The 26,985-nt window shown below is 55.3% G+C and overlaps 2 protein-coding genes across 3 annotated transcripts in view; one reads left to right on the top strand and one right to left on the bottom strand.

Moving 5' to 3' along the window:
- Positions 1 to 5,941: 5,941 nt before the first annotated feature.
- CPXM1 (carboxypeptidase X, M14 family member 1) lies at positions 5,942 to 12,565 on the top strand. 2 transcript variants are annotated; one of them, XR_004619891.1, is made up of 14 exons: positions 5,942 to 6,204; positions 7,646 to 7,807; positions 7,985 to 8,094; positions 8,218 to 8,357; positions 8,460 to 8,550; positions 9,153 to 9,303; positions 9,387 to 9,475; positions 9,822 to 9,945; positions 10,029 to 10,225; positions 10,306 to 10,485; positions 10,568 to 10,865; positions 11,069 to 11,192; positions 11,796 to 11,898; positions 12,003 to 12,031. XR_004619891.1 is itself a non-coding variant. In XM_002918780.4 (14 exons), the coding sequence occupies exons 1-14, from the start codon at positions 6,033 to 6,035 to the stop codon at positions 12,242 to 12,244; spliced, it is 2,199 nt and encodes a 732-aa protein (XP_002918826.1). In that variant the 5' UTR covers positions 5,942 to 6,032; the 3' UTR covers positions 12,245 to 12,565. The 2 variants fall into 2 exon arrangements, 1 of the variants encoding a protein (XP_002918826.1); XM_002918780.4 differs by having other exon boundaries at positions 11,053 to 11,192; positions 12,003 to 12,565.
- Positions 12,566 to 19,018: 6,453 nt separating this feature from the next.
- The window catches only part of EBF4 (EBF family member 4), a 57,567-nt gene continuing 49,600 nt past the window's right edge, over positions 19,019 to 26,985 (bottom strand). The window contains exons 12-15 of the mRNA XM_034641602.1: positions 26,771 to 26,969; positions 24,094 to 24,291; positions 22,432 to 22,507; positions 19,019 to 22,189 (exon numbers count right to left, since the gene is read on the bottom strand). Coding sequence (XP_034497493.1) covers positions 22,437 to 22,507; positions 24,094 to 24,291; positions 26,771 to 26,969 — 468 coding nt within the window. The 3' untranslated portion in view covers positions 19,019 to 22,189; positions 22,432 to 22,436. The remainder of the gene's footprint in view (positions 22,190 to 22,431; positions 22,508 to 24,093; positions 24,292 to 26,770; positions 26,970 to 26,985) is intronic.

Below are 26,985 nucleotides of genomic sequence, written 5' to 3'. Positions count from 1 at the left end.
ACACTCAAGAGTGAGCTCCATGGGAATCTCCCCCTCCCCACACACCCACCCGCCACACCTTCCTCACCGCCCCCCTTCAGTCAGCCGTTCTGGGACTGGGTAGCTGGGGCATTGTGATCTATTGCCAGGAGGGGTCCTGGGGTACAGAGGGGGCTGCTGCTGGTTTTGGCCGCCTAAGCAGCTGGTGACTTAGGTGGGGCTTAGCCAGAAGGAAGTCAGTGACTTCTGAGAACTAAGACTCATCCTCTTGCCTTGGCGGATTCTCTGCCCCAGGACCCCCCGTGAGGATCTGAGTTACCAGGAAGGCATTCTAACCCCATCATCACATGGGCAGCTGAGCAAGAGAGGAAGGGCTGGTTTCTTTCTCCTGCGGGTTCCCAGAGCTGTGTGTCCAGGGGCAATCATTCAGTCTTCCTGTCGGCAGCTTACCCTCCCCTGAGAGCTGGGGGATGCCTGTGGGCCCTTGTGGGGGAATTTTCAGGACTGCGGCCCCGAAATACAGAGACAGGCTCTGCCAGGAAGCACCCTGAGACTTTCTGGGGCTGGGCTCCCACAGGACTGCTACAGGGTGGGGCTGGAGGGGGCTGTTTCTAAGCCCTGTAGTCTGTGGGAAGTGTTCCAGATCCTGGGATTCCAGAAATGGCATAGATCATGTAAGAGGGCCACAACATAGTAATCCCCAAACTGGAGATTAAAGTGACCCTCTAAGAATTAAAGTAAGGCATATGAACATATAAGGAGGGGTTGATCATCCGAAAAGGAAACCTAGCCCCACGATAACCGGTAAGTGGGTGGTAGCTACAGAGGTTCCAACACATCTTAGATGAGGGATTTGAGAGGCAAGAGTGGAAGTGGATCATAACTAAGGACAGGAGCCTTGTCCACGTTATCATACTTTGAGGGGAAAATGATGGGGCTGGGGAAAAGAGACAGTGGCCATACAGCGCCTAGGAGAGGAGACAGCAAGAATCTGGCAGCATATCTACCTCCAGCAGGTCCTGTCCCAAGACTCAAGCCTGGTGGACTTGACATCATTGGCATAGAGCCAATGGCCCTGGCCCTTGGGACCATTCATGAATTGTTTTTGCTCTGGCTCTTCCCAGAGTAATAAAGCAATGCCCGCAGAATTCTGAGGGAAAATGATTTCCAACCTAAAAATGTAGATCTGTCCAAAAACTTCTCAAAAATTTGACCTCACAAACACTCTTTCCTAGAAAGCTACTGGAGGATGTGCTTCGGCAAAACAAGGCATTGAACTAAGAGGGACAATGTGGGAGTCGAGAAATGAGGCTAAACAGGAAAGGGATGATGAGAAAGGCTCAGGATGTCGGCTGTGCAAGAAAGTGAACAACCCAAGCTGGAATCAAAAGCAAGATGCTCCAGGAGGGATGTCTCCAGAAGAGAATGAGATTGATTATCTGCAGTTTTTAGATATGTTCAAAATAAATGTTCAGTTCTGTTGGTCACTTTGGGATTAAATTAGGAATTGATGGCTAACAAAACCAAGCAAATGATAAAACAATGTAATTACTAACTCTAGGGAACACAAAAAGTTGGACAATAATATTTACATGGTCATAATAGCACTGAATATTGACTCCGGTGACTTAGCTCTTCAGGAGGATGGAAGGAGTTTGCTTGTGTACTTGAAGAGATGTGGGGGGGGGGAGGGTGGTAGGAAGGCAAATCCTTAATTCCATAGCAGGAACTCTACAGATAACATTTAGATGTAGAAAAATTAAGACATAGCAACAGAAGTATAAATACAAAGAGAAATAACAGCATTAAAAGTGGTTGATCTGGGAATGGAGAAGCATAGAAAAGAGTCTTCTATTGCAAGCTTAAATGTGATTTATCTTTAAAACTGTATTCTGTAGAATTTCGGCTAAATGGTTTAGTTAAAAGAAAATTAATATAGGGTCATACTATAGAGATGAGGAATATACCCTCCCAGGATGAATGAAATACCAATTTCCAAATGTTATGTAGATGTGCTCTTGTAGCTTGAGAGAAAATTTCCAGTGACAGCATCAAACACCATCACACTTGAAAGTTGTGAATCTCATGCATTTTAGCTGGAGGTGCTCTAAATCTGCACCTAGTGCTGCAGCCTTTAATGTGCACGTCAGTCTCCTGGGGTTGAACCCTCTGGAGATCTTGTTAAAATGCAGATTCTGAGCCTGATGTGGGGCTCGATCCCATAACGCCAGGATCACGCCCTGAGCCTAAGGCAGACGCTTAACCGCTGTGCCACCCAGGCGCCCCGGGATTCTGCATTTCTAACAAGCGCCCAGGGGATGCTGGTGCTCTAGGTCCTGGGCTCTCAAAGACCTTGATGTACAAGAGAGAGAGATAGCCACGGCAGGTGGTGGGCAGAGGGCATGTAGCCCTTGCATGGACACGCCATGGGAAGGAGTCCCCATCCATGTCCACCTGCGTCATAGGGAGAACACCTAGTGCAGAGGGAGTTCTGCCCCAGCACCAGGGACAGAAGATTAAGAGGCGCAGGCAGGCAGTAGATTCCACTACTTCTCTCTTTGTGCAGCCAGACACATTAGCCTCCTTTCTCTTCTTGATACTGTTTTATTCCATCCATGTATGTGGGAATAAGAGGACTGTCCGAAGCTGTTTTCCCACCTTTAATTAATCTGGCTAGCTTCAGGGCGCCCAGGAAAACTCGTATGATCTCACTTCATCACCACCAAAACCCTGGGGCTAAACTATTGTTGTCCCCATTTTACAAACAAGGAAACTGAGGCTCAGAGAGCAAATGACTGTCCCAGGATACCCGCACAAAACAAACAGCAGAAGCGGGTGTGAAATTGAGCCTACGTGGTGCTGAAGTCAGCTCTCCTCTCCACCCCTAGCCACCCGACCACCCCGGAGCCCTGGCAGGAGAATCCCCGGCCATCCCTTAAACCCCAATCCCTTTTGGGCAGCTGTTTCCACCCAGTCCAGCTCAGTCCTGCTCACTTGTGATTTGCACCATGTCCTCGCCCTCGCGAGGCCACGACAAATTCTCCACCAGGCTCCTGGGGCTAGAGATCTGAGCTGCCACCTTCCTGGCTTGGCGCCTTTGCAGCCCGGGTAACCAAGTGGCAAGGGCCAAAGAGGGCAGCTGAGCTGGGAGCTGGGACATGCCTGAGGGGATGAGGAAGTAATGAAGGGGCATAAGGAGGTTCTGAGGGGCTCAGGGGGCATGGAGGGCCACAAAAGGGCCCTAAAGGTGTTAATAGGGCATCGAGGCAAGGGGTAAGAGAGGTGAGAAGAAGGGTGCAGGGGGCACAGGGGACACAAGAGGTACCAGCATCCCACAGGTCTGAGCCCCTACGGGATAGGCCAGGAGTGGCCAGCATGCCACATCTCTCCAGTCCCCTGGGGGCAGGTCTCCCAGTTCACGGCCTGGTACCTCTTCTCCCACAGAACCTCTGCTGTTGGCAAGAGTCAACTTCCCTCAGCCCTGCTTGGTCCTCTCTAACCTTGGATACACACATAATTTTTCCCCCCAAAGATTTATTTATCTGAGAGAGAGAGAGAGAGAGAGAGAGCAAGCACAAGTGGGGGGAAGGGCAGAGGGAAAGAATCTCAAGCAGACTCCCCAATGAGTGCAGAGCCTGACCTGGGGCTTGATCTCAGGACGCATGAGATCATGACCTGAGTGGAAATCAAGAGTCGGATGCTTAGCCAACTGAGCCACCCAGGCGCCCCTACAAAGATACTTTTTGAGCATGGACTAGAGACCAGGTGTTGTTCTAGGCCCCAAGCTGTGAACATTTGGGTACAAAAAGCTCTTCTGGAGTGTTGTGTACCATTGCTGGGGGCAGGGACCCAGACAGTGAACACATAAACAAAACAAGATAATCGCAAACAGTGCTGAGTATCTTGAAGATAAGATAATAAAACAGGGTGAGAGGACAGAGCATGTGCAGAGGATGGGGCTTACTTTCATCAGAATGGTCAGCGAAGACTTTTGGAAACAGGTGACACTGAAAAGCATTCCGTAAGACAAAGATGGCAACCTTGGTGAACCAGTGCAAAGGCCCTGGGGCTGGATGGGGGTTGGTGCATTGGAGGCACTGCTAAAATGCTAGTGTGGCTGGAGGCATATGAGCCAGGGGAAGAGCCAGGGTGATGAGGCAGGAAACGTGTGGGTGGGCAAGAACGTCCTCATGAAGGGCCTCACAGATGAGCCCCCAGGGACTTGAACCTGACCTGATTTAGCTGCTGTGGGTGGGAGCCTCAGGAGGCCGAGATGTCCTAGGCCGGTGCCCCCTCCACCCCCCTCACACCTACCTGTCAAACTTGGGTGAGGTTGGGACCAGAGACAGAGTAGTGGCCAGATTGGGCTTTGCAGGAAGGGAAGCAGCCCTCAGGATCCGTTCAGACCTACTTCCAGCTCTATGGGAGACTGTCCTGACCTCCCCCCCCCCCACAAGCCTCAGTGCACAATACTGTCTTTCTGCCCCTGACCTGGCCAGCCCCTCGCTTCCCAAACCCTCCGCTTTGGCTCTCCTTGCATAAGTTCTTTTCTAATCCCCCCTCCGGTGCCTGGGACCTAGCAGTGCTATCCAGGTAGGGCGCTCCAAGGCAGAAGTGGGACCGGGTGGGACTTCTCCCGGTAACTCCTTTCGGGGGCTCCCTATCCAGAGTGCGTGGGCTGGACCTCGAGGTGCTCCAGGACTGGCGTGTGTGAGGTCGCCCCTGCTGGTGGCGAGACCTAGTTCCAGGGGTACGGAGAGGGGTTCCTTTCGAGAGATCATGTGAGATCGGGCCGTCAGAATGGTGATCTGGGGTGATTCAAATTGTTTATATAGATAGAGACCCTGCAAAAAACAATTGCTCAGGGCGGCATACACTCCAGAGGCTTTCTGGACACGCCTGGGCATCGCTTCTTAGTTGGGTATGGCAGTGCCGGCCTCCTTGCAAGGACAAAGCACCGGCCAGAGGCGCGCAGTGGACCTATTTCCTTCCTTCTGGGAGACGATCTGCGTGGGGGAATCAAAGGGGGAGTGCGAGCCGGAACGGGAAAGGGCCTGAGCTCTCGTATCCCCGGATATGGGGCGGCCCCGCCCACAGAGACCCCCCGCTGCTGGCCCCCAGTGGAGAACGAGGAGGGGGTGAAGGAGGGAGCGGGGAGGGCGTGACTGGCGAGCATCAGGCCTCGGTTCCTCCACCTCCGTCCCCAGCTGGCTGGGTATAGGCTCCGGCGTCTCTCCTCGTGTTATGTAACCCCGGAACGTGGCAGCTGGGCGAGCAAAGGAGGAGGGGAGGGGAGGGGAAGGAGGACAGAAGAGGGGCGGGGCCGGGGGAGGGGGTTGGCAGTGGGAAGCACCGCCTCTGGCTGGGACCTAGGGTTGTCTTTCGGAAGGATTCCTGGAGGGCTAATCCTCTCCTTGCTACCCGCACCCTCCCGCGCCTCAGTTTCCCCCTCTTCTTTCTGACCCATCCGCCCTGGGAGGGGGCCTCTGGCTCTGGATGGACTTTCCTCTCGGGTAGTAGTTTCCTCCCCAAAGTTCTCAGCTTTGCTACCTTGGCCAAGTCAGTTGGGCGCTCCGAGCCTCAGTTTACCAGTTTGTAAAATGAGGTTTGATTGAGAGGCCACGTGCAAGGCACCTGGCAGGATGCACGGTGCAAAGTAGGTGCCCACTGTGGGCCGGGCGCCTCACAGGGTTTAGTGAAATCAGGGAGGGGTGCCGAGGGGCTGTGCGGACTGCCGAGGGCCGCGCACGAGTCGGGCGGGTGAGCTCGGGACGCCGAAGGGGGCGGGGCAGGGCCGGTGGGTGCTGAGACCTGGGGCGGCCGCTCCGGGGGTCCGCCCCGCGCTCCCTGCCTGGACCCTCCCCTCCCCTCCCTCCCCCTCCTCTCCCCTCCCCTCCTGGGTCCTTGGCCAGCGAGAGGGCTGTGGGCGGGCGGAGCCGCAGGGGGCGTGTGGCGGCGGCAGGAAGGGGCGGGGGGCTCCAGAACACCCGGCAGGAAGAGAAAAACCCACCGACCAACGCGAGCCCCGCGCATCCGCACCTTTGGCTCCCGCCATGTGGGGTCTCCTGCTCGCCTTGGCTGCCTTCGCGCCTGCCGTCGATGTGGGTCTGGGGGCGTCCGGAGCCTCCGTGCTGGGACTTGCGCTGCCCGCTACCACCGAGGCCCGGGGCTCGACCCCGGCCCCGCAGAGCAGCCCGGTACAGCCGCCCGCGGGGAAGGATAACGGTGAGCGCCCGGACCGAGGGCCCGCTTCTCGGTTACCCTCCTCTCCCGTCTGCTGTATGCCCACCCTTCCCCGACACACACACACACGCGCTCACACGCTCCCTGCCTGGAGCCTGTGTGCCGACCCTTCCTGGACACACACATCCACTCACTCCTTCCCTCCCCCTCGCTACGGCTGCTGACTCAGCAGCCCCAGTTCCTGGCCAGACCAAGTCAGCAGTCCTGGGATGGAGCCAGTACGATGCTACCTCTTCCAGCCCCAAACCTTCCCTTTTCACGGATGAGGAAACTGAGACCAGAGGCAGGAGAATGGGGAGAAAGAGGGACAGACAAAAGCGCTGAGACTAAAAGGTCCAGAGCTAGACTTACGACAGAGCTTGAGGGCAGGGGCCAGAAGGAAAGAGAGAGAGCAGGGCCGGGAGTGCTCTTTGCCCGTGCAGCCTGGAGGAATGGGGCACGGGCAGGGGTGCGGGTCGGGGGGCAGAGGCAGACTGCCTGACTTCAGCTGTGAGTGCCTGGAGGAGGAAGGTGAAGGGATGGCAATCAAGGAGGGCTTCTCAGAGGAGGCAACTGGAACTAGGTCCTGAAAGGTGGATCTCTCTGAGTCAGGAAGAGCTAAAGAGAGAACCGCCCCCCCCCCAAGAAGGAAACTATAGGTAGAAAGGCCTGGGTCACCAGATACGAAAATGTACAGCCCGTTCTGGAGGTACCCGTGGGGAACTGGTGGCATCCACCCTGTTTGAGGCACTGCACTGCAGGGCAAGCGGGACACAGGTCCAGCCGTGTAAAGCCTGAGCACCAGGCCGGACAATCTGAGGACAGGACATCTCAGCCCAGAGGGCAGATGCAGTGATAGAGGCGGACTTGGGCCTTGGAGCGTGAGATTGGTTCTAGGGCTAAGGAAGGCTCCTGGGCTGAGATTCAAAGAATGGGAATTAGGGAATAAGATCGGGGTGGTGGATGGTATGATGGAGAGGGTCAGCCAAGGCCAAGGTCTGGAGATAAAGAACCAAACTCAGCTCCCTGGAGCAACCAAACAGTTCCTAGTGGCTGGAACTGAAAGGCTGGGAGAGGCTGGCCAAATGTGTAGTCACGTCAGGAAGGAGAAGGAGCCAAGGAAGTGGCGGGAGAGGCNTTTATTTATTCGACAGAGATAGAGACAGCCAGCGAGAGAGGGAACACAAGCAGGGGGAGTGGGAGAGGAAGAAGCAGGCTCATAGCGGAGGAGCCTGATGTGGGGGCTCGATCCCATAACGCCGGGATCACGCCCTGAGCCGAAGGCAGACGCTTAACCGCTGTGCCACCCAGGCGCCCCCATGCGAAGGTCTTTAAATACTGGGGGTGGTGGGTGCTGCCGTGGGCTTGCTCCCTTTCTTGGGCTGGCAGACCACTCCATTGGCCATTCTTCCCTCCCCTGGTGCTCCGCCTCCCTGGTCCCCAGAGACCTCAGAACCGCACGTCCGGATTCGCATTGTCAAGAAGAAGAAGGTCATTACGAAGAAGCGAAAGAAGCTAACTAGCCCCAGACCCCTGGTGACTGCCAGGCCTCCAGTGACCACCACCCCTGCAGGAGCCCCTCACCTCCCAGAGGCGGCGGAACCAGGTACTACAGCTCCTGCCCAGACTTGCAGCCCCTGGGCCACATACTAACGTCACTTTTGGCCTCATGGGCACAGGCATGCCCCCAGCTTGCCCGGCACATGGGCAAGCGTGGGTTCGGCTTCCTACCTGCCCTGACCACTCTCTCTGGTCCCGTCTCACTGCTCTGTCCCTGCCCCAGGCTGTCCCCCTTTGGGCCTGGAGTCCCTGCGACTTTCAGATAGCCAGCTCCAGGCATCCAGCAGCCAGTCCTTTGGTCTTGGACCGCACCGGGGACGGCTCAACATTCAGGTCAGCAGCTCTGGCTCTGAGCAGGGCACATCTAGGAACTTCTTCCCTACCCCTCCCCAGCCCCCATCCCAGCCCACTCTGTACCGTTCACCTGGGTCTGATCACCGTGTCCTGTGCCCACAGTCGGGCCTGGAGGATGGCGATCTCTATGACGGGGCCTGGTGTGCTGAGCAGCAGGACGCTGAGCCGTGGTTTCAGGTCGATGCTAGGCACCCCACCCGCTTCTCAGGCATCATCACCCAGGGCAGGAACTCTATCTGGAGGTGAGGCAGGCTCGCCCAGTCCGGGAAGTCATGGGCAGACTCAGGATCGTGGCGGTGGGTATCCTGGGGCCACCGATGATCTCTCCCCATGCTTCCTGCCAGGTACGACTGGGTCACGTCATACAAGGTCCAGTTCAGCAATGACAGTCAGACATGGTGGGGGAGCAGGAACCGCAGCAGTGGGATGGATGTGGTGAGTGGTCCCATGGTGGTTGGGGCCCCCTGTAGGGTACTGGGCTGGGGTGGGGCTTCTCCAAGGTCAAGGAATAGATACCCACTTGGCATCCCAGGAGGAAGGGGGTTGTCAGAATGGGTAGCACCCACCAGGCAGCTTTGGGGGCTAAGCTGTTTTGGAATGTGCCCACATCCTCCCCAGAGACTTTCTCCAGGGGGCGGGGTCCCACTTCATGCCGCGGCTTCCTGCTGGAACACTCTTTCCAGTGATGGGCCTCAGAGCCTTTCATCACTTCTCACCTCCTCACGGCTCTGGCTTTCCCATTTCATGGACCCCTTTTTATATCAGTCTACAGTGCGGGGCCTGGCCATCCCTAGGACTGGCTGCTCCTGAGTGATGTGGCCATATTGATCTATTAATAAGCTGTGAGCAAGCCAGACAGGGTGGCTGCCTGGGGCTCCCCATGGGCAGGGGCTCTGTGTGTGACCTTGGGTGCCAGTGTCCAGCCTAACCCAGCAGGGTGGGTTCGGTGGTGTGCTTAGAGGCCTGAGTTCTTTCTCTGGCCCTGGGCCAGGCTGCTGGGTTTTGAGCAGTCTCACCAAAGGACTTGATGCCCCCAGGTATTTCCTGCCAACTCAGACCCAGAGACACCAGTGCTGAACCTCCTGCCTGAGCCCCAGGTGGCCCGCTTCATTCGCCTGCTGCCCCAGACCTGGCTCCAGGGAGGCGCGTCCTGCCTCCGGGCAGAGATCCTGGCCTGCCCAGTCTCAGGTGGGCAGTCGGACAAGGGCTGGATGGGCAGGGTAAAACCTCCAGCACGGACCCCCCTTTACCATGAGTTCATTCTCCATCAGATCCGAATGACCTGTTCCCTAAGGCCCCAGCACTGGCATCCTCTGACCCTTTGGACTTCCGGCATCACGACTACAAGGCCATGAGGAAGGTCAGACATACCCCTGTGAGCCAGGAGGGACAAGCTGCCTATCTTAGATCCCCTTCCCATCAGGGCATAACCTGCTAGGACTGTCCTCATGTCCCCACTTCCCCCAGCGTCTCACCCATCTCTCTCTCGTTGGCCCCTAAACTCTGCCCCAATTTCCCTGGTTATGGTGCCTTCCTTGTTCTAGCCTTTCTTTCTGGTCTGTCACCACCCCGTCCTGTATGGTGCCATGGTGTCCCCATCTGTGTGGGCCACCACTGGTTTCTGTAAGTCCTTCCACGGCCACACGTGGCCTGACCCTGGGGTCTAATCTGCCCGTGCCCCATGCCGTGCTATACTCTGCTCCCAGCTGATGAAACAGGTGAACGAGAAATGCCCCAACATCACCCGCGTCTACAGCATCGGGAAGAGTCACCAGGGCCTGAAGCTGTATGTGATGGAAATGTCGGACCAGCCTGGCGAACATGAGCTGGGTACTGGCAGGTTCGGGGCGGGGAGAGGTAGGCGCAGGGTTGGGTTGTGGGCACAAGCCAGCTTCGAGCCCCCGTGTTCCCAGGAGAGCCCGAGGTGCGCTACGTGGCTGGCATGCATGGGAACGAGGCGCTGGGGCGGGAGCTGCTCCTGCTTCTGATGCAGTTCCTGTGCCGGGAGTACCTGCGAGGCGACCCGCGAGTGACCCGGCTGCTCACCGAGACGCGTATTCACCTGCTGCCCTCCATGAACCCCGACGGTTACGAGACTGCCTTTCGCCGGGTAGGGCACCCGGTGTGAGGGCCGCCCCGCTCCTTCTGCCCTGGTGCCTGCTCGGCCTGAACGCGCCCCTTCCCTGGCAGGGCTCGGAGCTGGTAGGCTGGGCCGAGGGCCGCTGGAACCACCAGGGCATTGACCTTAACCATAATTTTGCGGACCTCAACACGCCACTGTGGGAAGCGGAGGATGATGGGCTGGTGCCTGACACCGTCCCCAACCATCACCTGCCCCTGCCCACTTACTACACCCTGCCCAACGCCACTGTGAGTATTCCGGGGCCGGGGTGGCGGGCCACCCAGGGGCCCTTGTTTCTGTCTCCCACCCCCTGACCCGCTCCACGTCTAGGTGGCTCCCGAAACGCGGGCAGTGATCGAGTGGATGCAGCGGATCCCCTTCGTGCTGAGTGCCAACCTCCACGGGGGCGAGCTCGTGGTGTCCTACCCGTTCGACATGACTCGGACCCCGTGGGCTGCCCGCGAACTCACGCCCACCCCGGATGATGCCGTGTTCCGCTGGCTCAGCACCGTCTATGCTGGCACTAATCAGGCCATGCAGGACCCAGACCGCCGACCCTGCCACAGCCAGGACTTCTCCTTGCACGGCAACATCATCAACGGTGCCGACTGGCACACGGTCCCTGGGAGTATGTGGCCTCGGGATAGAGTTACCCCGCTGTCCCCGGAACCCTGCCCCCATAAGGCCGTCTGCCTGGCCCTTCTAGGGCGGCAGTGTCGATTCCCCGCTGGGACGTGTCTCCTAGGGGAGGGCCCCAGGAGGGCTGGGCTCCCATCCCTACCACCCCCAGGCTCCAGCCTCCGTGGTAACCCTAGGTATGAATGACTTCAGCTACCTGCACACCAACTGCTTTGAGATCACCGTGGAGCTGTCCTGTGACAAGTTTCCTCACGAGAGCGAGCTGCCCCAGGAGTGGGAGAACAACAAGGAAGCCCTCCTCACCTACCTGGAACAGGTCGGATCCGAATCCCCCTGACCCCAGGCTGCCCGCGCCACTGCTGCTGTCCCGTCCGTCCACTGTCCCTGGGGGTTGCCCCTCCCATCAGGGGTGGCCTCCCAAGGTCCCCACAGGAAGCACAGTCTGCCAGCAGAGCGGCGTCGGACATCATGAGCCAGGAGGAGTGGACCCCACAGCCATCTAGACCCGGTCCATAGAGCTGTTCCAGAGCCGTCTCAGGAGAGCTGTTCCCAGAAGAGACCCCTTACGCAGGGGCAGGGCGGGGGGACCTTGGCATAGACGCCTCCTGTTCCACGGGAACTGTATCCCTTGTAATGGCTCCATAAGTATAGCTTCCAAGGGTTCCAAAATGACAAGCCTGATGTCAAGGGTCGCTGAACCTGGGGAAACGCAAAGACAGGCCTTCCTGCCGGGTGTTTGCAGCCCCCCTAGTCCAGGTGCAATTTATCAGTCAGGAGTTACTTTTACCAGCATATTGCCACCTAGGAACACAGACTCCCATCACCGAGTTTGCCCTGAACAGAGCCAGAAACCGAAGTGAAGGTCACATTTGCACGCAGAAGGGAAAGGGGTTTGATAGCCTACCCCTCCCCCCCACAGGTGAGAATGGGCATCACGGGAGTCGTGCGGGACAAAGACACAGAGCTGGGGATTGCTGATGCTGTCATTGCTGTGGAAGGGATTAACCACGATGTAACAACAGGTGTGCGGGGGAGAGGAAGACCACGGAGGTGTGGGGGGGCGGCTTTAGGCGGGGTCGGAAGCAGAGGATCAGAGGATCCTGATCTTGCCCTTCACTCCTGTCAGCATGGGGCGGGGATTACTGGCGCCTGCTGACCCCAGGGGACTACAAGGTGACCGCCAGTGCTGAGGGCTACCACCCAGCCACGAGGAACTGCCGGGTCCCCTTTGAAGAGGGCCCAGTGCCCTGTAATTTCCACCTCACGAAGACTCCCAAGCAAAGACTTCGAGAGCTGCTGGCAGCTGGGGCCAAGGTGCCCCCAGACCTTCGGAGGCGGCTGGAGCGGCTGAGGGGAAAAAAGAATTAACAGCTCCAGATGAAGAGCCCTGGAGCCTTGGGCAGGCTGGACCTGTCTAGAACTGAAGGAGGGAGGGACAAAGTGGGGGAAGAGGTGCTCTGGCTCATTAAAGCTACTTGGGACCTCAGCCAGTCTTCCTGTGGTCTCTGTGTCAGGCCTGTTCTGCACATGCTTGCTTTTGTCGACTGACGTCTGGAGAAACAGTGTGGAAAGAGGATCCCGCCTGGGTTCTTCTTGAACCTAGGGCTTACCAGAGCCATTCATCCACCAATCACAGGCACTATGACAATGCTCAGGGCTGAGCATGCAAGAAGTCAAGGATAAACAGGGCCCTTCAACCCCCTGGGGCTCCCAGGCAGGAGAGGGGACAGTTCAGTGCCCTGTCGGGCACGCTAAAGGTGGAGGCCGGTTGCTGTGGAAGCACAGACGAGATTACATACGTGGGTGTGAAATACAGCACTGTCTTTCAGCTGGGACTCAGACAGCAAGGATGCAACAGATGTGAAGGTTCTCGGAGGTTCGATGGGAGGTGGACCAAGTGTAGGGTATGGACAAAGAGCTCCAAGCAGGAGAGACCAGACAAGGAAGACAGAACAGAAGGGGAGGTTTGAATTTGCTTCGCCGGCCATTTTTGGAGAGTGTTGGTAAATGACAAGATTTGATTAGTTTCTTTGAGGCTGAAGGACAAATTATGCGGCAGTCTGTGTCAGGCCAGGGAAATAGCCCTCTCAGATATTTCAAGCAGAGGAAAATGTTATGCTGGACATTGGATATAAAGGTTTTGGAAGAGCTGGATGATTAAAAAGAGAGAAGGGAGTTTTACCTAGGAATTGGGCTCTGGACCTCCAGCGGCCACCTGTGATCACTTGTGGTCACTTGCCACGGCCGGAGCCTGAAATAGAATAATTCTCCCTTCCTGCACGTTGTCAGCTCCACTCTATGAAATCGACTGGCAAAATCTAACTGTAACTGGGGCACCTGGCTGGCTCGGTGGAGCATACAACTCTTGATCTCAGGGTCGTGAGTTCAAGCCCCACGTTGGGTGTAGAGAGTACCTAAAGAAATTAAAATGTTTTCTAGAAAAATCTAACTGTACCCTAGCTTGCAAAGAAGTCTACAAAATGTAGGCTTATCAGGCAAGCAGCCCCTTGCTGATTCAGAGGAGAGTTTGTAAGGGCAGGGGTGGGGCAATCACCAGCATGTGAATTCATCACAAAGACATCCAGGTAGCCTTCTGTTAGGTAAGCCTGCCTAGTGCTGGGCAGTTCTGTCGTCTCTGTTTCTTGAGTTGTCTCTGTCTTCCTCATATATATATATATATGCGGGGCTCGCTGCGGGGCTTGATCCCACAACCCTGGGATCATGACCTGAGCCAAAGGCAGACGCTTAATGACTGAGCTACCCAGGCGCCCCTTCCCTCTCATATTTTCAATCTCAGATCATCGGGAGGAAATCGGTGCTGCATCTCCCATCCCCCGCTCCCCACCTCCAGCTCCTCTTCGACAACATCACCTTTTTCCAAACAAAAAAGATTATTTTTATTCATCAGAGTTTACATAATGAAAAGTGCACTTAAGTGCCTAGCTGATTGGCCCAGTGGAGTACGAGATGGGACTCACTACAGAGGATAATAAACTCACTTCCAATGTAAAGATCTAGGTCCTTGAAAGTAAAAGGATGGAAACGATGTATTATGCAAACATTAATCAAAAGAAAGTAGGAGAGGCTATATCTTTTTTTTCTCTAAAGATTTTATTTTTAAGTAATCTCTACACCCAACAGTGAGGCTCGAACCCACAAGCCTGAGACCAGAGCTGCATGCTCCACCCCCTGGGCCAGCCAGGTGCTGCAGGAGTGGCTAGCTTAATATCAGATAGAGTTGACTTCAGGGCAAAGAAGTTACCTTTCTCTATACATTTCAGAGTTAGCAGTTCAGAGGGAGAACAGAGCAGGCTCAGTGTGCTTTGTTGTGTTTTGGAAGTTGGCTCTTGAGTATGAAAAGGGAAGGTCCAAAGAAAGCAGGTGTTGATGCCAAGATGATGTCTTGGAAGGAGACTAGAGGGACAGCAAGACTCCCTCCTTCTCCCCCCTCCATCCTCCCCCTCAGACTGGCTGAGGGGCCACCTGATCTGGGAGGTAGAGAAAGGAAATTAGGCCCAACCTGGGTGGGGAGGGGAAGGACAGGCACAAGAGGAGGGGCAGCTTTCGTAGGCATGGGGACAACAACGTGGGGCCCTGGGTCAGCAGAGCTACTGCAGACAACCACCCATCACCCTCCCAGCCAGTGACCGCGCTTGAGTCAAGGTCACGTGTCCACCTCTGCCGCCTGCTGGCCTCATCCGATCTCCCTGGGCAGGTCCCCGCCCTTTGTTTGTCAACAGCCCAGGACACTCCCAAGCAGCCTCACTTGAAACACAAGGGGCGCGCTTGCCGCCCAAGAAGCAGTGGTCCCACAAGGGCCTAACCCCTGTCCTGGAGGTACTAGAGATGGCTACGGCGAGGCCCTTCCTGTTCCACCCAGAAGCTTCTCAGCAGCCAGTGCCCCCATCCCCTGAGGGGAGCGTTGGCTGCTAACAGGGGCAGCTTCCCCCAACCACTGCTCTTGGCCAAATGGGAGCTGCTTGATACAGGGGTCGCATGCTCCGTCCTGCCCTGGCAGCCTGTGACCGAGGATGGACCGGCCCGGAGGTCGTATAGCTTTCTCCTTGCCACTGAGAGGGTCCATCTGTGGTGGCCTTCAAGCTCCAGAACTCCCCGCTGGGGTCATTCTCAGCTCTTTCCCCTGCCCTGTCCTCCCTCCCTCACTGCTTTTCTTCCGGAGAAGACTTTCACATGCACCCAAATCCCCATTTTAGCTCCATTCCAGGGAATCTCACCTAAGAGAAGGGGCTCGTGGCAAGTGCTGAATAAACACGGGATCTAATGGCCGTGTAACCCCCTCGTACAGCAGCAGAAGAGGCCTTGCGGGGGTCCTTCCTCTGCTCTGGCAGCCCCCACTCTGCACATACACACCCCCAGGTGCGCACAGGCACCTAGAGCCCCCTGCCTCCCCCCCCTCCACCATCTTCTGCTCGGGAGTTGCTCCCCGAAGGAAGTAGGTTTGAAGGAATTCTGTCAACCTTGAGGCTTCATTATGAACTTTTGGTTTTCTGGTGAGACCAAGAGAGCGGATGTCCCTGCCTCAGCCAACAAAGAGGGCAGAGAGATGCCCAGCAAGCCGTCTCGCAGTCCCTGCTTGTGGCCTGACCTGACCCCAGGACCTTGGGGGACTTCGTGCTGTGAACCGCGCCAGGGCACCATCGAGAGGCCTGCCAAGTTTGGGCCCGCTCAGCGGCCACTCCACCACATTCCACCCGGCAGCCACAGTTTATCTTGGCAAGGTGGCCTTCTGGGCCTGGCTCCAAGAACGGCCTAGGGAGCAGCCCCAGACAAACCAGCTTTTACCACAGAAGCCAAAGCTGACTGGGCTTGAGTCCATGCCAGCCCCAAAGTGGCCAGACCCTCCTTCACCCACCTGAAGGTCAACTCAGATTCTGGGTGAGTGGCTGGATGTGTGGAGGGGAGCCAGGCTCCCATGTGCGTGGAATCCCAAGATAGGTAACAGGGACAGGGACCCAGGCCAGACGGCTTTCCTGGACTCCTGGAATGGCTGCCCGACTGTGGAGTGGCCCTCGGCCAGAGTGCCAGACAAACTTGCCATGGGGATGTGTCCACACTTCCGCTCTCCCAGGGACCCGGGAGCTTCCCTCAGCTCTGGGAGCCCTGGCAGCCCAGTCTGAGGGGCCCACTGTGCAACCAGGGAGGCATCAGGACTGCTGGCTGGCAGGAGCTGGGGAAGGAAAGGCTTTGAAGAAACAAGATCCCAGGATGCTGGGCCCCAAGGAACAACAGACTTGCTAAGGCATTTTTCCTTCCCCTTTTAAACACTTGACCCCTTCCTCTCTCAAAGAATAAAATTACCTAAAGAATGTACAACAACAACAAAAAAGGTCTTGTTTCTGTTATTGTCCTGCTGAGAACCCTCCTCTATATCTTTAGAGTCAGGAAATCTCTTCCATTCTGTCTCCAGTGGGGGGTCCATGCACTCAGAACCTTCCCACCATTCCCCATGGCAGTCCTGGGAGCTCTGCCACTCTTCCCCCTGCAAGGCTTCCGGGCAAGGCCCAGAGGTTTAGCCACCTTTCTCTTGAGGAAGTGGGTGGAGGCAGGGTCTTCTGGACAGACGGCCCACGAGTGCCCTTCTGGAACTCCCAATACAGGGGACCCAGGACCAAGAGTCCAGCTGGGGAGAGACCGGTTAGAGAGGAGGTAGACTGACTTAGTGAGACATTAATTCACATTTGGTCTTGTGTTTGCAGCCCTGCTCCCAGAAGGTAGCATGGCAGGGTCAAGTACCAGGGTGGTCTGCTGGTCTCTGTTGACCCAGAAGCCTAACTTCTTGAGAAGTGGGGAAGGTGAGGGCCAATGAGTGCCTTCTGGGAGAGTAGTAGAGAGAGAGAGAGACTGAGAGAGAGAGGGATTGAGCGGAGAGAAAGAGAGATTGAGGGAGAGAGGGATTGAGGGGAGAGAGAGATTGAGGGAGAGAGGGAATGGACTCCCTGATAACAAATGCGATCTCCTGGGTAAAGGATGGGAGTTTACCATTAAACACTAATCAGACAGTTAGTTAACATAATGGTTTAACATTAGACATATAATGAATGTAATTCAGCACGTTAACAAAACAATGGAGAAAGTCATGTGACCATCTCAATAGATGCAGAAAAGCATTTTATAAAATTTGAACATCTATTCAGAATTTCAAAAATTTTAAAAAAAATTAGGAATAAAAAGGATATCTATAAAACCAAATCTGATACTTAATGGTGAAAAGCCGAAGTTTGCCTTTTGGGATGTCCACTATTATTCCTTTTATTCAACAATGAATTAGGAGTCCAACCAGTGCATTTAGGCAAGAAAAAGAAACAAGGACTGGAAATGAAGAGATAAAGCTGTCCTTCGTAGTTAAGAAAATCCAAGATAGGGGCGCCTGAGTGGCACAGTCGTTAAGCGTCTGCCTTCGGCTCAGGGCGTGATCCCGGCATTCTGGGATTGAGCCCCACATCAGGCTTCTCCCCTGGGAGCCTGCTTCTTCCTCTCCCACTCCCCCTGCTTATGTTCCTTCTCTCACTGGCTCTCTCTCTCTCAAAAATAAATAAAAAATCTTAAAAAAAAAAGAAAGAAAAAATCCAAGATAATCTATGGATAAAGTATTACTATAAGTGAGTTAAGAAAAGTTGCTGGATATAAGGTTATTGCCCAAAAATCAATTGTATACACACGACAAACAGTGAAATAAAGAAAATGTTATTTATAATAGCATAAAGTAACCAAATATTGAGGAACAAATGAAAGATATGTAAGCCAGAGGCCTATAAAATACTATTAAGAGAAGTTTTAAAAGATAGAAATAAATGAAGGACTATACAACATCCATAGATTGAATTACTCAATATATTAAAGGTGTCAATCCTCCATTACTGATCTATAAATTTACAGATTCAATGCCAAGGAAAATTCAGCAGGTCTTTGAAAAATAGAAGTTAATAAACTGATTATCACATTTATATGGAAATGCAAAGGACCAAGTGTAGCCAAGATCAGCATGAAGAACTGAGTTGGACAACTTGCTGTACTAGATATCAGAACTAACTACAAATCTCAAGTAATTGGGATAGTGTGGTTTTGGTGTAAAGATAAACAAAAAAGACCAATGGATCAGAAGAGAGACTCCAGAACAGACCCCTACCTACATGGACCCTTGATTTGTGATAAAGGTGCAAACTGCAGTGTGGGGGGTGAAAAATGGTCATTTCGATAAATAGACATTAGCCAATTGATTATCCATACAAAAATAATTAAACTTGACTCCTAGCTCATACCATACTCAAAAATATCTTCTTGATTTGGGGGTAGGTAAAGATTTCTTAAAAGGATACACAAAGCACTAACCATAAAGAAAAGATTGATAACTTAGACTACATTCAGTTAAGAAGTTCTGGTAAAAATCTCATAATGAGGGGTGCCCGGCTGACTCAGCTGAAGGACATGTGCCTCTTGATCGTGGGGTCATGAGTTCAAGCCCCACATTGGGTGTAGAGAGTAGTTAAAAAAAATTTTTTTTTTTAAATCTCACAAGAGTGAAGAGGAGAGAGTTCGGGAAGTAATAGGAGGATGAGTTCACAGGGATGGTCAATGCTGTACACCCATCAGGACCCTCGTGTGTTGGGGGACTTCTTGTGAACACCGGTCTTCAAGCCTGGCAGCCTTAAGGAGGTGGCTCCTTTCCTTCCATCCTCTGATGGGTCTTGTTACCGCCACTGAATGTTGGCAGAGGAAGGAAGCTCAAGGGTATAGGTGTGGGTAGGAATGTGGGAGGGGGCCACCCAAGGCTCAGGAGCTAGGAGCTTCAGAGAATCACAGTGAAGAGCCTGTCTCTTCTTGGGGGAGAAAGACCCCGTGATGTATGGACTTTTTGCTATTTAAAGAAGTCATCCTAGGAAAGAGAAAAGATATTTGGAGGGTCCATTTGAACCAACTCAAACACGTTCAATGCTTGCCTCATTCTTAAAATTGATTATGCAGTGGGAAAACAGACCTTGGAGGTTACTCTGGCAAGGGGTTTCTGGTCTATCTTCAAAGGCATGAAATTTATTTTTTTAGCTTTCAGGCTTAGATTCACGATCTACCTAGAATTAATTTTTGTGTATGGTGTGAGGTAGGGGTCCAGTTTAATTTTTTCATATAAATATCCAATGGACTCAATGTCATTTATTGAAAAGACTATCTTTCTCCCGATGCATGGCACTTCCCATTCTTCTGGGAGATTTTTCTTTTGGGAAGAAGAAGGATCCTACCCATATGGGTGGCAGGGTAGGGGTGGGGGGAGAAGGGCATTTTGCAGAATAGTCAGCCAGAGGGCTTGTCAAAGCTGCTGCCTACCTTCACTTGAGTCACTGGAACCTGTCCACAGTGGGTCCTGCTTGAGCTAAATGCAGGCCCAAAGGCTGCCAGATCCCCAGGGTTGGGGGCAGAAGCAGCAGCCTGCTTCTTCTGGAAAACATATATGGGAGGAAGGCAGAGGACTTTCTAGAGACGCTCTCTCTCTAAAGGGCTAGCAGTAGAGGCTCTTGGTGCCTTGCCCATATCCCTTTGGACTTACAGTTCAGTTCCGGTACTTGCTTGCAACATTCTAAAACAAAACCCTAACTGGTGGCTTTTCCTCTGCAGGTGGGAGGGCAGACCAGAAATGCCAGAAGGATCATCTCCTGGGAGCAGTCCTCAGGCAAGTGCAGATGAGGGCTGGAGCATCAGTATTCCAGATTCTTTGCCACTCAGGTGGGAAATCTCCGAGGTGGGTTCTACACTGGCTCCCAGAGTTCTCCAGCAGGGAACTTGTCTCAGGTTCTGCTTCTAGGGGAACCCAAACTAAGACACGTGGGAAAGAACATTGTGTGAGTCAGCCTGGGCCGCCAGCACAAAATACCAGAGACTGAGTGGCTTACATAACAGAAATATATTTTCTCATAGTTCTGGAAGTTTGAAGTCCCAGATCAAGATGCCAGCTGACTCAGTTCCTGGTGAGGACCCTCTCTCTGGCTTATGGATGGACACCTCACTGTATCCTCGCACAGTGGAAAGAGAACTCTGGAGTCTCTTCCTCTTCATACAAGGACACAGTTTCTATCAGATTAGGGCCCCACTCTTCCTACCTTATTTAACCTTAATCTCCTCCTTAAAGGCCCTACATCCAAATATACCACATGGGGGACGGGGTTAGGGCTTCAGTGTATGAATTTTGGGAGGACACAATTCAGTTCAAAGCAAACATTTAGTCACTGATTTAGTCCCGCCTTCTGTGGACAGGGCGTGGGCAGTGTTGAGTTGGATGGTGGCCTGAGCAGTTTTGAGATCTTTGAGGACAGATCTCACATCTCTTTTGTATCAACCATGCACCTGACCCACCCCAGGAACCAGAGGGTGACCATTACCCAGCTACCACCTGCACCCAGTGCAGACGACAGTTTTGCAGGTGTTCAGCCGGGGTGGGGGCGGGGGGAATGGACCTGGGCCGTGGGAATTGCTCAGAGCCTGTTTGGAGCAGGGGGCGTGGGCTGGCAGGCTTTGGGGCTGTGCAACATGGGCTGGAGGCAGGAACTGAGGGGGAGGCCAGCGCAGCATGGAGATAAACAGAAGGCTCTCCCCGTCATGGACCCCACGTGAGATGAATCCCAAATATTGGCCGAGAACACAAGAGAAGGAAGTGAAGGCCTCTGAAGGACATGAGCGGCCCATCTGCCTTGGCAAGTGTATTTGTTCAGAGGACTGCAGGGCATGGGACCATGGGTTGCAGAGTTTCCGGAGGCCAGAGCCAAGGAGGACCACCAGGAAGAGAGGAAAGCCTGAGGCCTGGAGCTGGACTCTGGACTCCCTGGACAGTGGGTCAAAAAAGTGGCTTCCAGAGTCAGCCAGCCAGACCTTTGCGATCTAGGGGACATATCTCAGGGGATGGCAGGGATTCATTCCAGGAGCGGGGATAAATGAGCCTGGGACTCTTGCCTCGTTACTACCCCTCCTCCCAAACTCTGAGACAGGAGAGCCAAAGGTGCCTACGCCTGGGGAGGGGGGTGGTTGGGACTTGTTCAACTAGGCAACCTCAGGACCACAAGCTGCCCTACCTGGCCCTGCCTTGTCCAGGTAAGGCCCTGCAACCTCCGTTCTGAATCGATGGCACTTCTGAGCCTCTATGGGACTGAGGAGTGTTTTGTTTGCACTGTTCTGGATCCCAGAAAATCCTTTGACAACCCTCTGCACCAGGACCAGCCTGGCCGGACAGTTGGGGGACTGAGTCCTCAGTGGCCAGACTGTGCTCCCAGCCTAAGCTCTTGGGCTGGAGCCCGCGTCCTAGGTCCTCAGGCCTGCTAGCTTGCCCAGCACCCCCAACAGTACCTGAGAGCAAACATGGGGCAGGTCATACTTGCTCAGCTGACCTCGGGGGCTGTTGAAAAAGCCCAAGGGTGCAAGAAGGCTGCACGGGGGCACAGCTGGGAGGGGCCCCAGGAGAGCTGCAGAACTGCTGAGAAAAGCAGACCCACACCAAGGAAGGAGCAAGAGAGGCCGGGTGGCCACCTGCGGCTGTGTTTATTGTTCTGTTTTCTCCAACCTCAGCAGAGCAGAATATGAGGCCAGCGGCAGCCAGGCCCATTCCATGGTGCTACGGGGCCAGCCAGAATCGTGTGGGGGGGGGGGCCAGAGTCCATGAGATATCCATGGGGAGGAAGACCCACAATTCAGGGGGCTTGGCACTCCCTCTTCTGCACCCTCCATACCAAAAGCCCCCAGTGGGATTTAAAATGTGGCAAGCATGAGTGTGCAGGCCTTGAAGGGTGCAGCCACGGGGGTCAAGCAGCCATTGGAAGCTCCATGGGAGCCTGGGCAGGCCTCCTGAGGCTGCTGGGCACCACCCCTTGCCCTGGAGAGAAGTCGGGATGCTGGGCCAGCTGAGATGTGTCAGACACAAACAGGACCTCCCCAGGCCACTTCTCCCTGAGCTGTTCTCTTTCCCACAGTCCCCATCCCCTGCTCCTGTCGCCTGATGGTCCGGTCTGCACAAGGTCCATGTCTTCCGGAGGAACTGACCCAGCGAGGAAAGCCCAGCATCCCAGTAGCTCCCCGGGATGCTCTCCTGCCAAGAGCATCAGCACAGTGCTGGGGCTTCCAACCAGCCCCGAGAAAGGGAGGTGAGAGAAGCCCGTGGGGCTGGAGGCCTCAAGCACAAGGAGGCCTGTTCAGGCCTTTGGGCGGATGTCTGCCCGAAGCCCTGGCTCTGCATCGGTCTGTGCTGCAATCCAGCACGTGAGTGTGTATCCCCGAGGGACCTCCAGTCCGGGCTCGGTGGGGGCAACACCTGCAGACCTGGTGGGGAGAGGGAGAGAAGAAGGTCCTGGAAAAAGGCTGGCTGCAAGGGGGCCGGAAACCACTTCTCTCCACCTGTTCAGCTTAGGCCACTGCAGAGGGGTGGCGGGGTGGTGGCCCTGACAGCTGTCTAGGTAGGCCCTGGAGAGGGAGAATCGGACCCCAGTCTCCATCCTTGCTAAAGTCTTTTGGAAAGTCTATCCAGGGCCAGGGGAGGAAGCAAGGCCCAGCCGGACACCTACCATGATTAGGAGTACGCCAGGCCCTGAAGCCCCCGGGCTGAAGAGTGGAACTTGTCGGAATCCTCAAAAGGCTGGTCTGTGGTAAACAGAGAGAGGAACCATAAGCTAGGCGTGGCCTGGGGACTTTACCTGCCTGTGTGCCTCGGGGCTGGGGACAGCACGCAGGACATACGGCACTTTCTAAGGGCAGAGGTACGGAGAGCCTGGCTGGTGCTTGGCCGCTCCTGGTTCTGGCCTGGTCGGCACCGCAGACAGTTAGGTGAGGCGTGCCCCTCACGCCTCTTCGGAGGCACGGCCCCAGCCCCTTGCCTGCCTAACTGCCTCAATCAAAAAAGCTGACTCTGGGCTCCTATTCGCAGCCCTGCTTCCTCCACAGGGCCTGTGTCAAGGTGAGGAAACAGTGCCAGCTCAGAAAAGAGGTCAGCCTCTTGGAGTACAAACCCCTCACACGGCAGCAGCATGTCTCCCTCCCAGATGTCCACAAAATTCATCACTTCCATCATCCTCTCCCCTGCCGAAACCCCCGCCCCCACTGGTTCTCTCTGCTGGTGGGAGAAATCAGTGGCCTTCTGCTCCCCAAAACTCACATTTTAAGCTCCAGACACACTCAGGTTAAGAAAAAAATATCCAAAACGTGGAAACAAGGCAAAAAAAAAGAAAAAAAAAAGGACATTCTAGAGCATTATCTAATGAGCCCACCCTAAGAATCATCTTATTTGAGGGGATGTGACTCCCTGACTCACTATACACTACTGGTCAGGGCCCAGGCTTTGTTAAGTTGGATGTTGACTTGAAGGAGACTGACAACTGACAAATGACAACCACTTCACTAGTGGCATGTGGTGGGGTGACATCGTCTCAATTCTACATCCATAAAATGGGGGAGGGGGACCTGGGCTAACCCTCATCTAGAGTCAGTCCCCATTGGATGCCTGGGTGGCTCAGTCAGTTAAGCATCTGCCTTCGGCTGGGGTCATGATCCCGGTCCTGGGATCGAGTCCCACATCAGACTCCCTGCTCCACGGGCAGTCTGCTTCTCCCTCTGCCTGCTGCTTCCCCTGCTTGTGCTCTCTCTCTCTCTGACAAATAAATAAATAAAATCTTAAAAAAAAAAAAAAGTCAATCTCCTTTCATCTGCCGAGTGACCCAGTTTCTCCGGTGGACGTGGAGAGGCCCAGGTCAGAGGCCTGCAGGCGGTGTGGGGTTTCTCCAGCTCTGAGTGTGGGGTCCTTGCTCTGGGCTCAACCAGGGGGGGAAGGGGCGTGGGGATGGGGCCTTGGAGTGGTTTCCCAGACCTTCTCCAACTGGGATTCGAGTCTTCTTGGTCAAGTGGCCAAACTGACAGTATTCAGAGTGGTGACGACCCCAAGTGATGGGAGGGGCAGCCAGAGCCTGTGTGCAGGACGCTCCCTGGCTCATCCCAGGAGAGCACTCCATAGCCCTGGAGGGCCAGGAGGTCGCAAACAGGAAGATGGATCCTGGGAATCCATCCCAGGGAAGTGGGATCCAGATGGACCTCCTGGGACCCCGGCAGAGCTCCCTGCTCTACACCCACCAGGGATACCTAGCCAACCAGCACGAGGCTCTGGTGAGATGTGGACGGAGTGGGCCCCTGAAGCCAGCTGTTCCACCAGGCCGTAGCACGGCAGCACGATCACCCACCTGGAAGTCCCTCTCCGTGGGCTCTCGGGCAGGCCTGGGGTGGGGAGCTGGGTGGGCGCAGCACGGGGGCGAAGGCGCTCCTCTGTTTGACAGCGGAGATCATGTTGACAGGCGAGAAGGAGAAGACGCTGGTGGTGGGGGCAGCGGCCGGGAGGGACATGGAGGAGGCAGCGGCCAGCGGGGGGCTAGAGGGCATGACTCCGGGGCGGGGCGGGGAGGGGCAGGCGCAGCAGGGAAGGCGGTGGGAGACACAACAGGGAGACAGCACCAGAGTGAGCAGCTCGGTTGGGGCCCTGGCATGGGCAGTGGGCCCCAGGTGGGCTGCTGACCCAGGCACCAGGCTCAGACCTCACTAGGGGGCTGCTGTGAGGGTCCTGGGGAGACCAATATTGGGAAGGGTCTGGAGGCAGGCTGGGAGTCCCTGGGGTCCTGGGCCAGCACTTGTCTTTTGGGGGGTTCTAAAGACCCTTTCTTGGGGCTGGAAACGACATGGCCAGACTAGGTCAAAATCAAAGCAAAACCAGAACACCCAACAAAACCAAATATTGGGAGGTACCCCCAAAGATGAAAGATGTGGAAGAGAAAGAATAGAATAGGTCAGGGTTCCTGCTGAAGGCGCTGGGATTTTGAGATGCTAAGGAACATTCATGGGCCTTGAGGTACCAAGGTTAGAGTCAAAGATCAGGGTTCAGAGCAGAGCTGGGGCAAGCGGTCAGGGATGTTTGGGGGCACACACAGGCTCCTTTGGTAAGGACTCTCTGCCCAGGATCTCAACTCACACAACAAGCACCCCAACTTCCTCCACACACACGTTTCCCTTACAACCCCCCCACCTGCCCCTACTGGCCACTTTGTTCTCTGCAAGCTTAATACGGGTCCTTGTCACCCCTAGCCTGGGCCTGGAGGCCTCCTATATCTCCCTCCTCCAGCCAGTCAATTTTAAACAAAAACACAGAGCTCCACATCCTTGCATCTTCCTGTTTGTGACCTCCTGGCCCTCCAGGGCTATGGAGTGCTCTCCTGGGATGAGCCAGGGAGCGTCCTGCACACAGGCTCTAGCTGCCCCTCCTTCCTGCGGCCTCCTCTCCTGGGGGCTTCGGGCACCTCTGGATCCTCCTTTCTACATCCTCATCTAAGCCCGATTCCCTGCCTCTCTCCTCTGAATACCAGTAAGGCTGTGATCTGGGTGTTGTCCAAGCAACTAGCATGGGGTGGGGGTGTCTCTTTAAGACAGTGCTCACGGCTAGCTGATGAGGCCCATGGAGCTCCAAGGAGGGCTTGAGACGGATGCCAGAAAATGTACTGTATCTCTCAAGGCTGGGAGTTCACAGCCACTTACTGTAGCTTGGGTAGTACTGGGATTTGTCGGTCAAACTGGGAGTTGCTGGTGGCCAAAGCAGAAGACCAAGGGTAGGCCCAAGCAAACAGCCCCAGACCCTCTGGCTGGGGCAGTTCTGGATGTCATTTCAGGCATGTCCTGGCAAACTCAATGAGAATGACACAGGGGATGGATGGGGACCCGGGTAAGACCTGGTCACGAGATGGGACTGACTCTTAGGCAAGTCCAGGGTGTTTCCAGCTGATGCTGGAAGCAGGGCTCAAGCTGCTCTAGAATTCTTGATCCTCTGGCTGAATGGGAGATCCCAGATGGGAGGGCTTCTACCCCCTGGGGCAGTATGTTCCCCACTTCTGACTGCACCGTGCGGTGGAGGACAGGGGCTGGTAGTCCAGACTCTACCAGTTTAAAATTCAAGGGGCACCCAGAGAGTCTTTAAGAATGCCATTCCAGATCTGAAGGAAGTGGGAGAAGTGGAGCCAGGTGTGGGCAGAGGGCCAGGAGACACAGGGGTTTAGGTAGGGACAGCAGCAGTTCACGGCCTGGGTGAACACGGGCATATGGGGCTTTGGGTCCCAGAAGCTGAGCCCAGGCTCGAACCCACAGCCAGAAAGAGCAGTCTGCAGGATGTGAAGTCATACACTCTATGTCTGGGCACTTCACGCACAGTGGCGCATTCAGATCTGAGAACAACCCTCAGCAGGGGTGATACTGCACCCATTTTACAGAGAGGAAACTGAAGTTGAAAGAAATAAAATAACTTGCTGAATGTCTGACAGCTCCTGATTTGGACTTTCAAACCCTGACTCGAGCTGTCTGACACAGACTTTGCCTGCTCTTCCCTAGCTGATCGCAGGGAGCCACATCTTCTTCCCTCCTCCGACCCCTTTTTTCAGACAGGTAGAAGCCCATTTTGGTTGAGGCATTAGTTCCCCACGGCCTCCGGCAGGGGGCGCTAGCCTCCTCCCAAAGTCCTGGCATAAGACCGAGAGGCGGCGGTCCTCCAGGTTTCAGCCGGATGCCTCCCCCCACCCTGCCCAGTTAAAGCCCTTTTCTGGAGGAGGGGAGGGCTAGAAACGAGGTGTGCAACTGAAATCCGCAAAGAGACGAAAGGTGCGGAACTGCCCCGGCCCCAGGGCCTGGGATGCAGCCGAGGGGTGGGGTCGAGGGGCAAGCGTCCAAAGGCAGAGACAGGGTCACACGCAAAAAGGGCTAGCCCGGCTCCCGAGGGCCAGGCCGGGGTGGACCCTGGTGAGACAGTCGCCAGAAGCCCCCCACCCCCCTGGGCTGGGAGGGGGCAGGGCTGAGCCCCATGCGGCTCCCCGGGCCGGGGACACTCACTGGCGAAGGGCGAGGTGGCCGTGGAGCCATTGAGGAAGCTAGGGGACCCGGGCACGCCGAGGCCGGCCACGCCCGGCGCCCCGTAGCCGCCGAGGCCAGCGCCGAGGCCGCTGCCGTAGCTGCTCTGCTGCGAGCCGGGGCTGGGCGCGAACCCGCGTGGGGACGCGCTGCCGCAGCTGCGCGCGTAGCCTGCGAGAGAGGGCGGTCAGGGCGCG

This window comes from Ailuropoda melanoleuca, chromosome 13 (genome assembly GCF_002007445.2).
Source record: "Ailuropoda melanoleuca isolate Jingjing chromosome 13, ASM200744v2, whole genome shotgun sequence".
NCBI classification, from domain to species: domain Eukaryota; kingdom Metazoa; phylum Chordata; class Mammalia; order Carnivora; family Ursidae; genus Ailuropoda; species Ailuropoda melanoleuca.
The sequence above is the reverse complement of the archived record's forward strand: the minus strand, read 5'-3'. Positions and strand labels throughout refer to the sequence as shown.

Bases quoted from the DNA above. Each gene is read 5' to 3' on its own strand.
- CPXM1 (XM_002918780.4), top strand. From the start codon at position 6,033: ATGTGGGGTCTCCTGCTCGCCTTGGCTGCCTTCGCGCCTGCCGTCGAT. The intron at 8,358-8,459 runs GTGAGGCAGGCT...GCTTCCTGCCAG, and splicing joins GGCAGGAACTCTATCTGGAG to GTACGACTGGGTCACGTCAT. The intron at 9,476-9,821 runs GTCAGACATACC...CTCTGCTCCCAG, and splicing joins ACTACAAGGCCATGAGGAAG to CTGATGAAACAGGTGAACGA.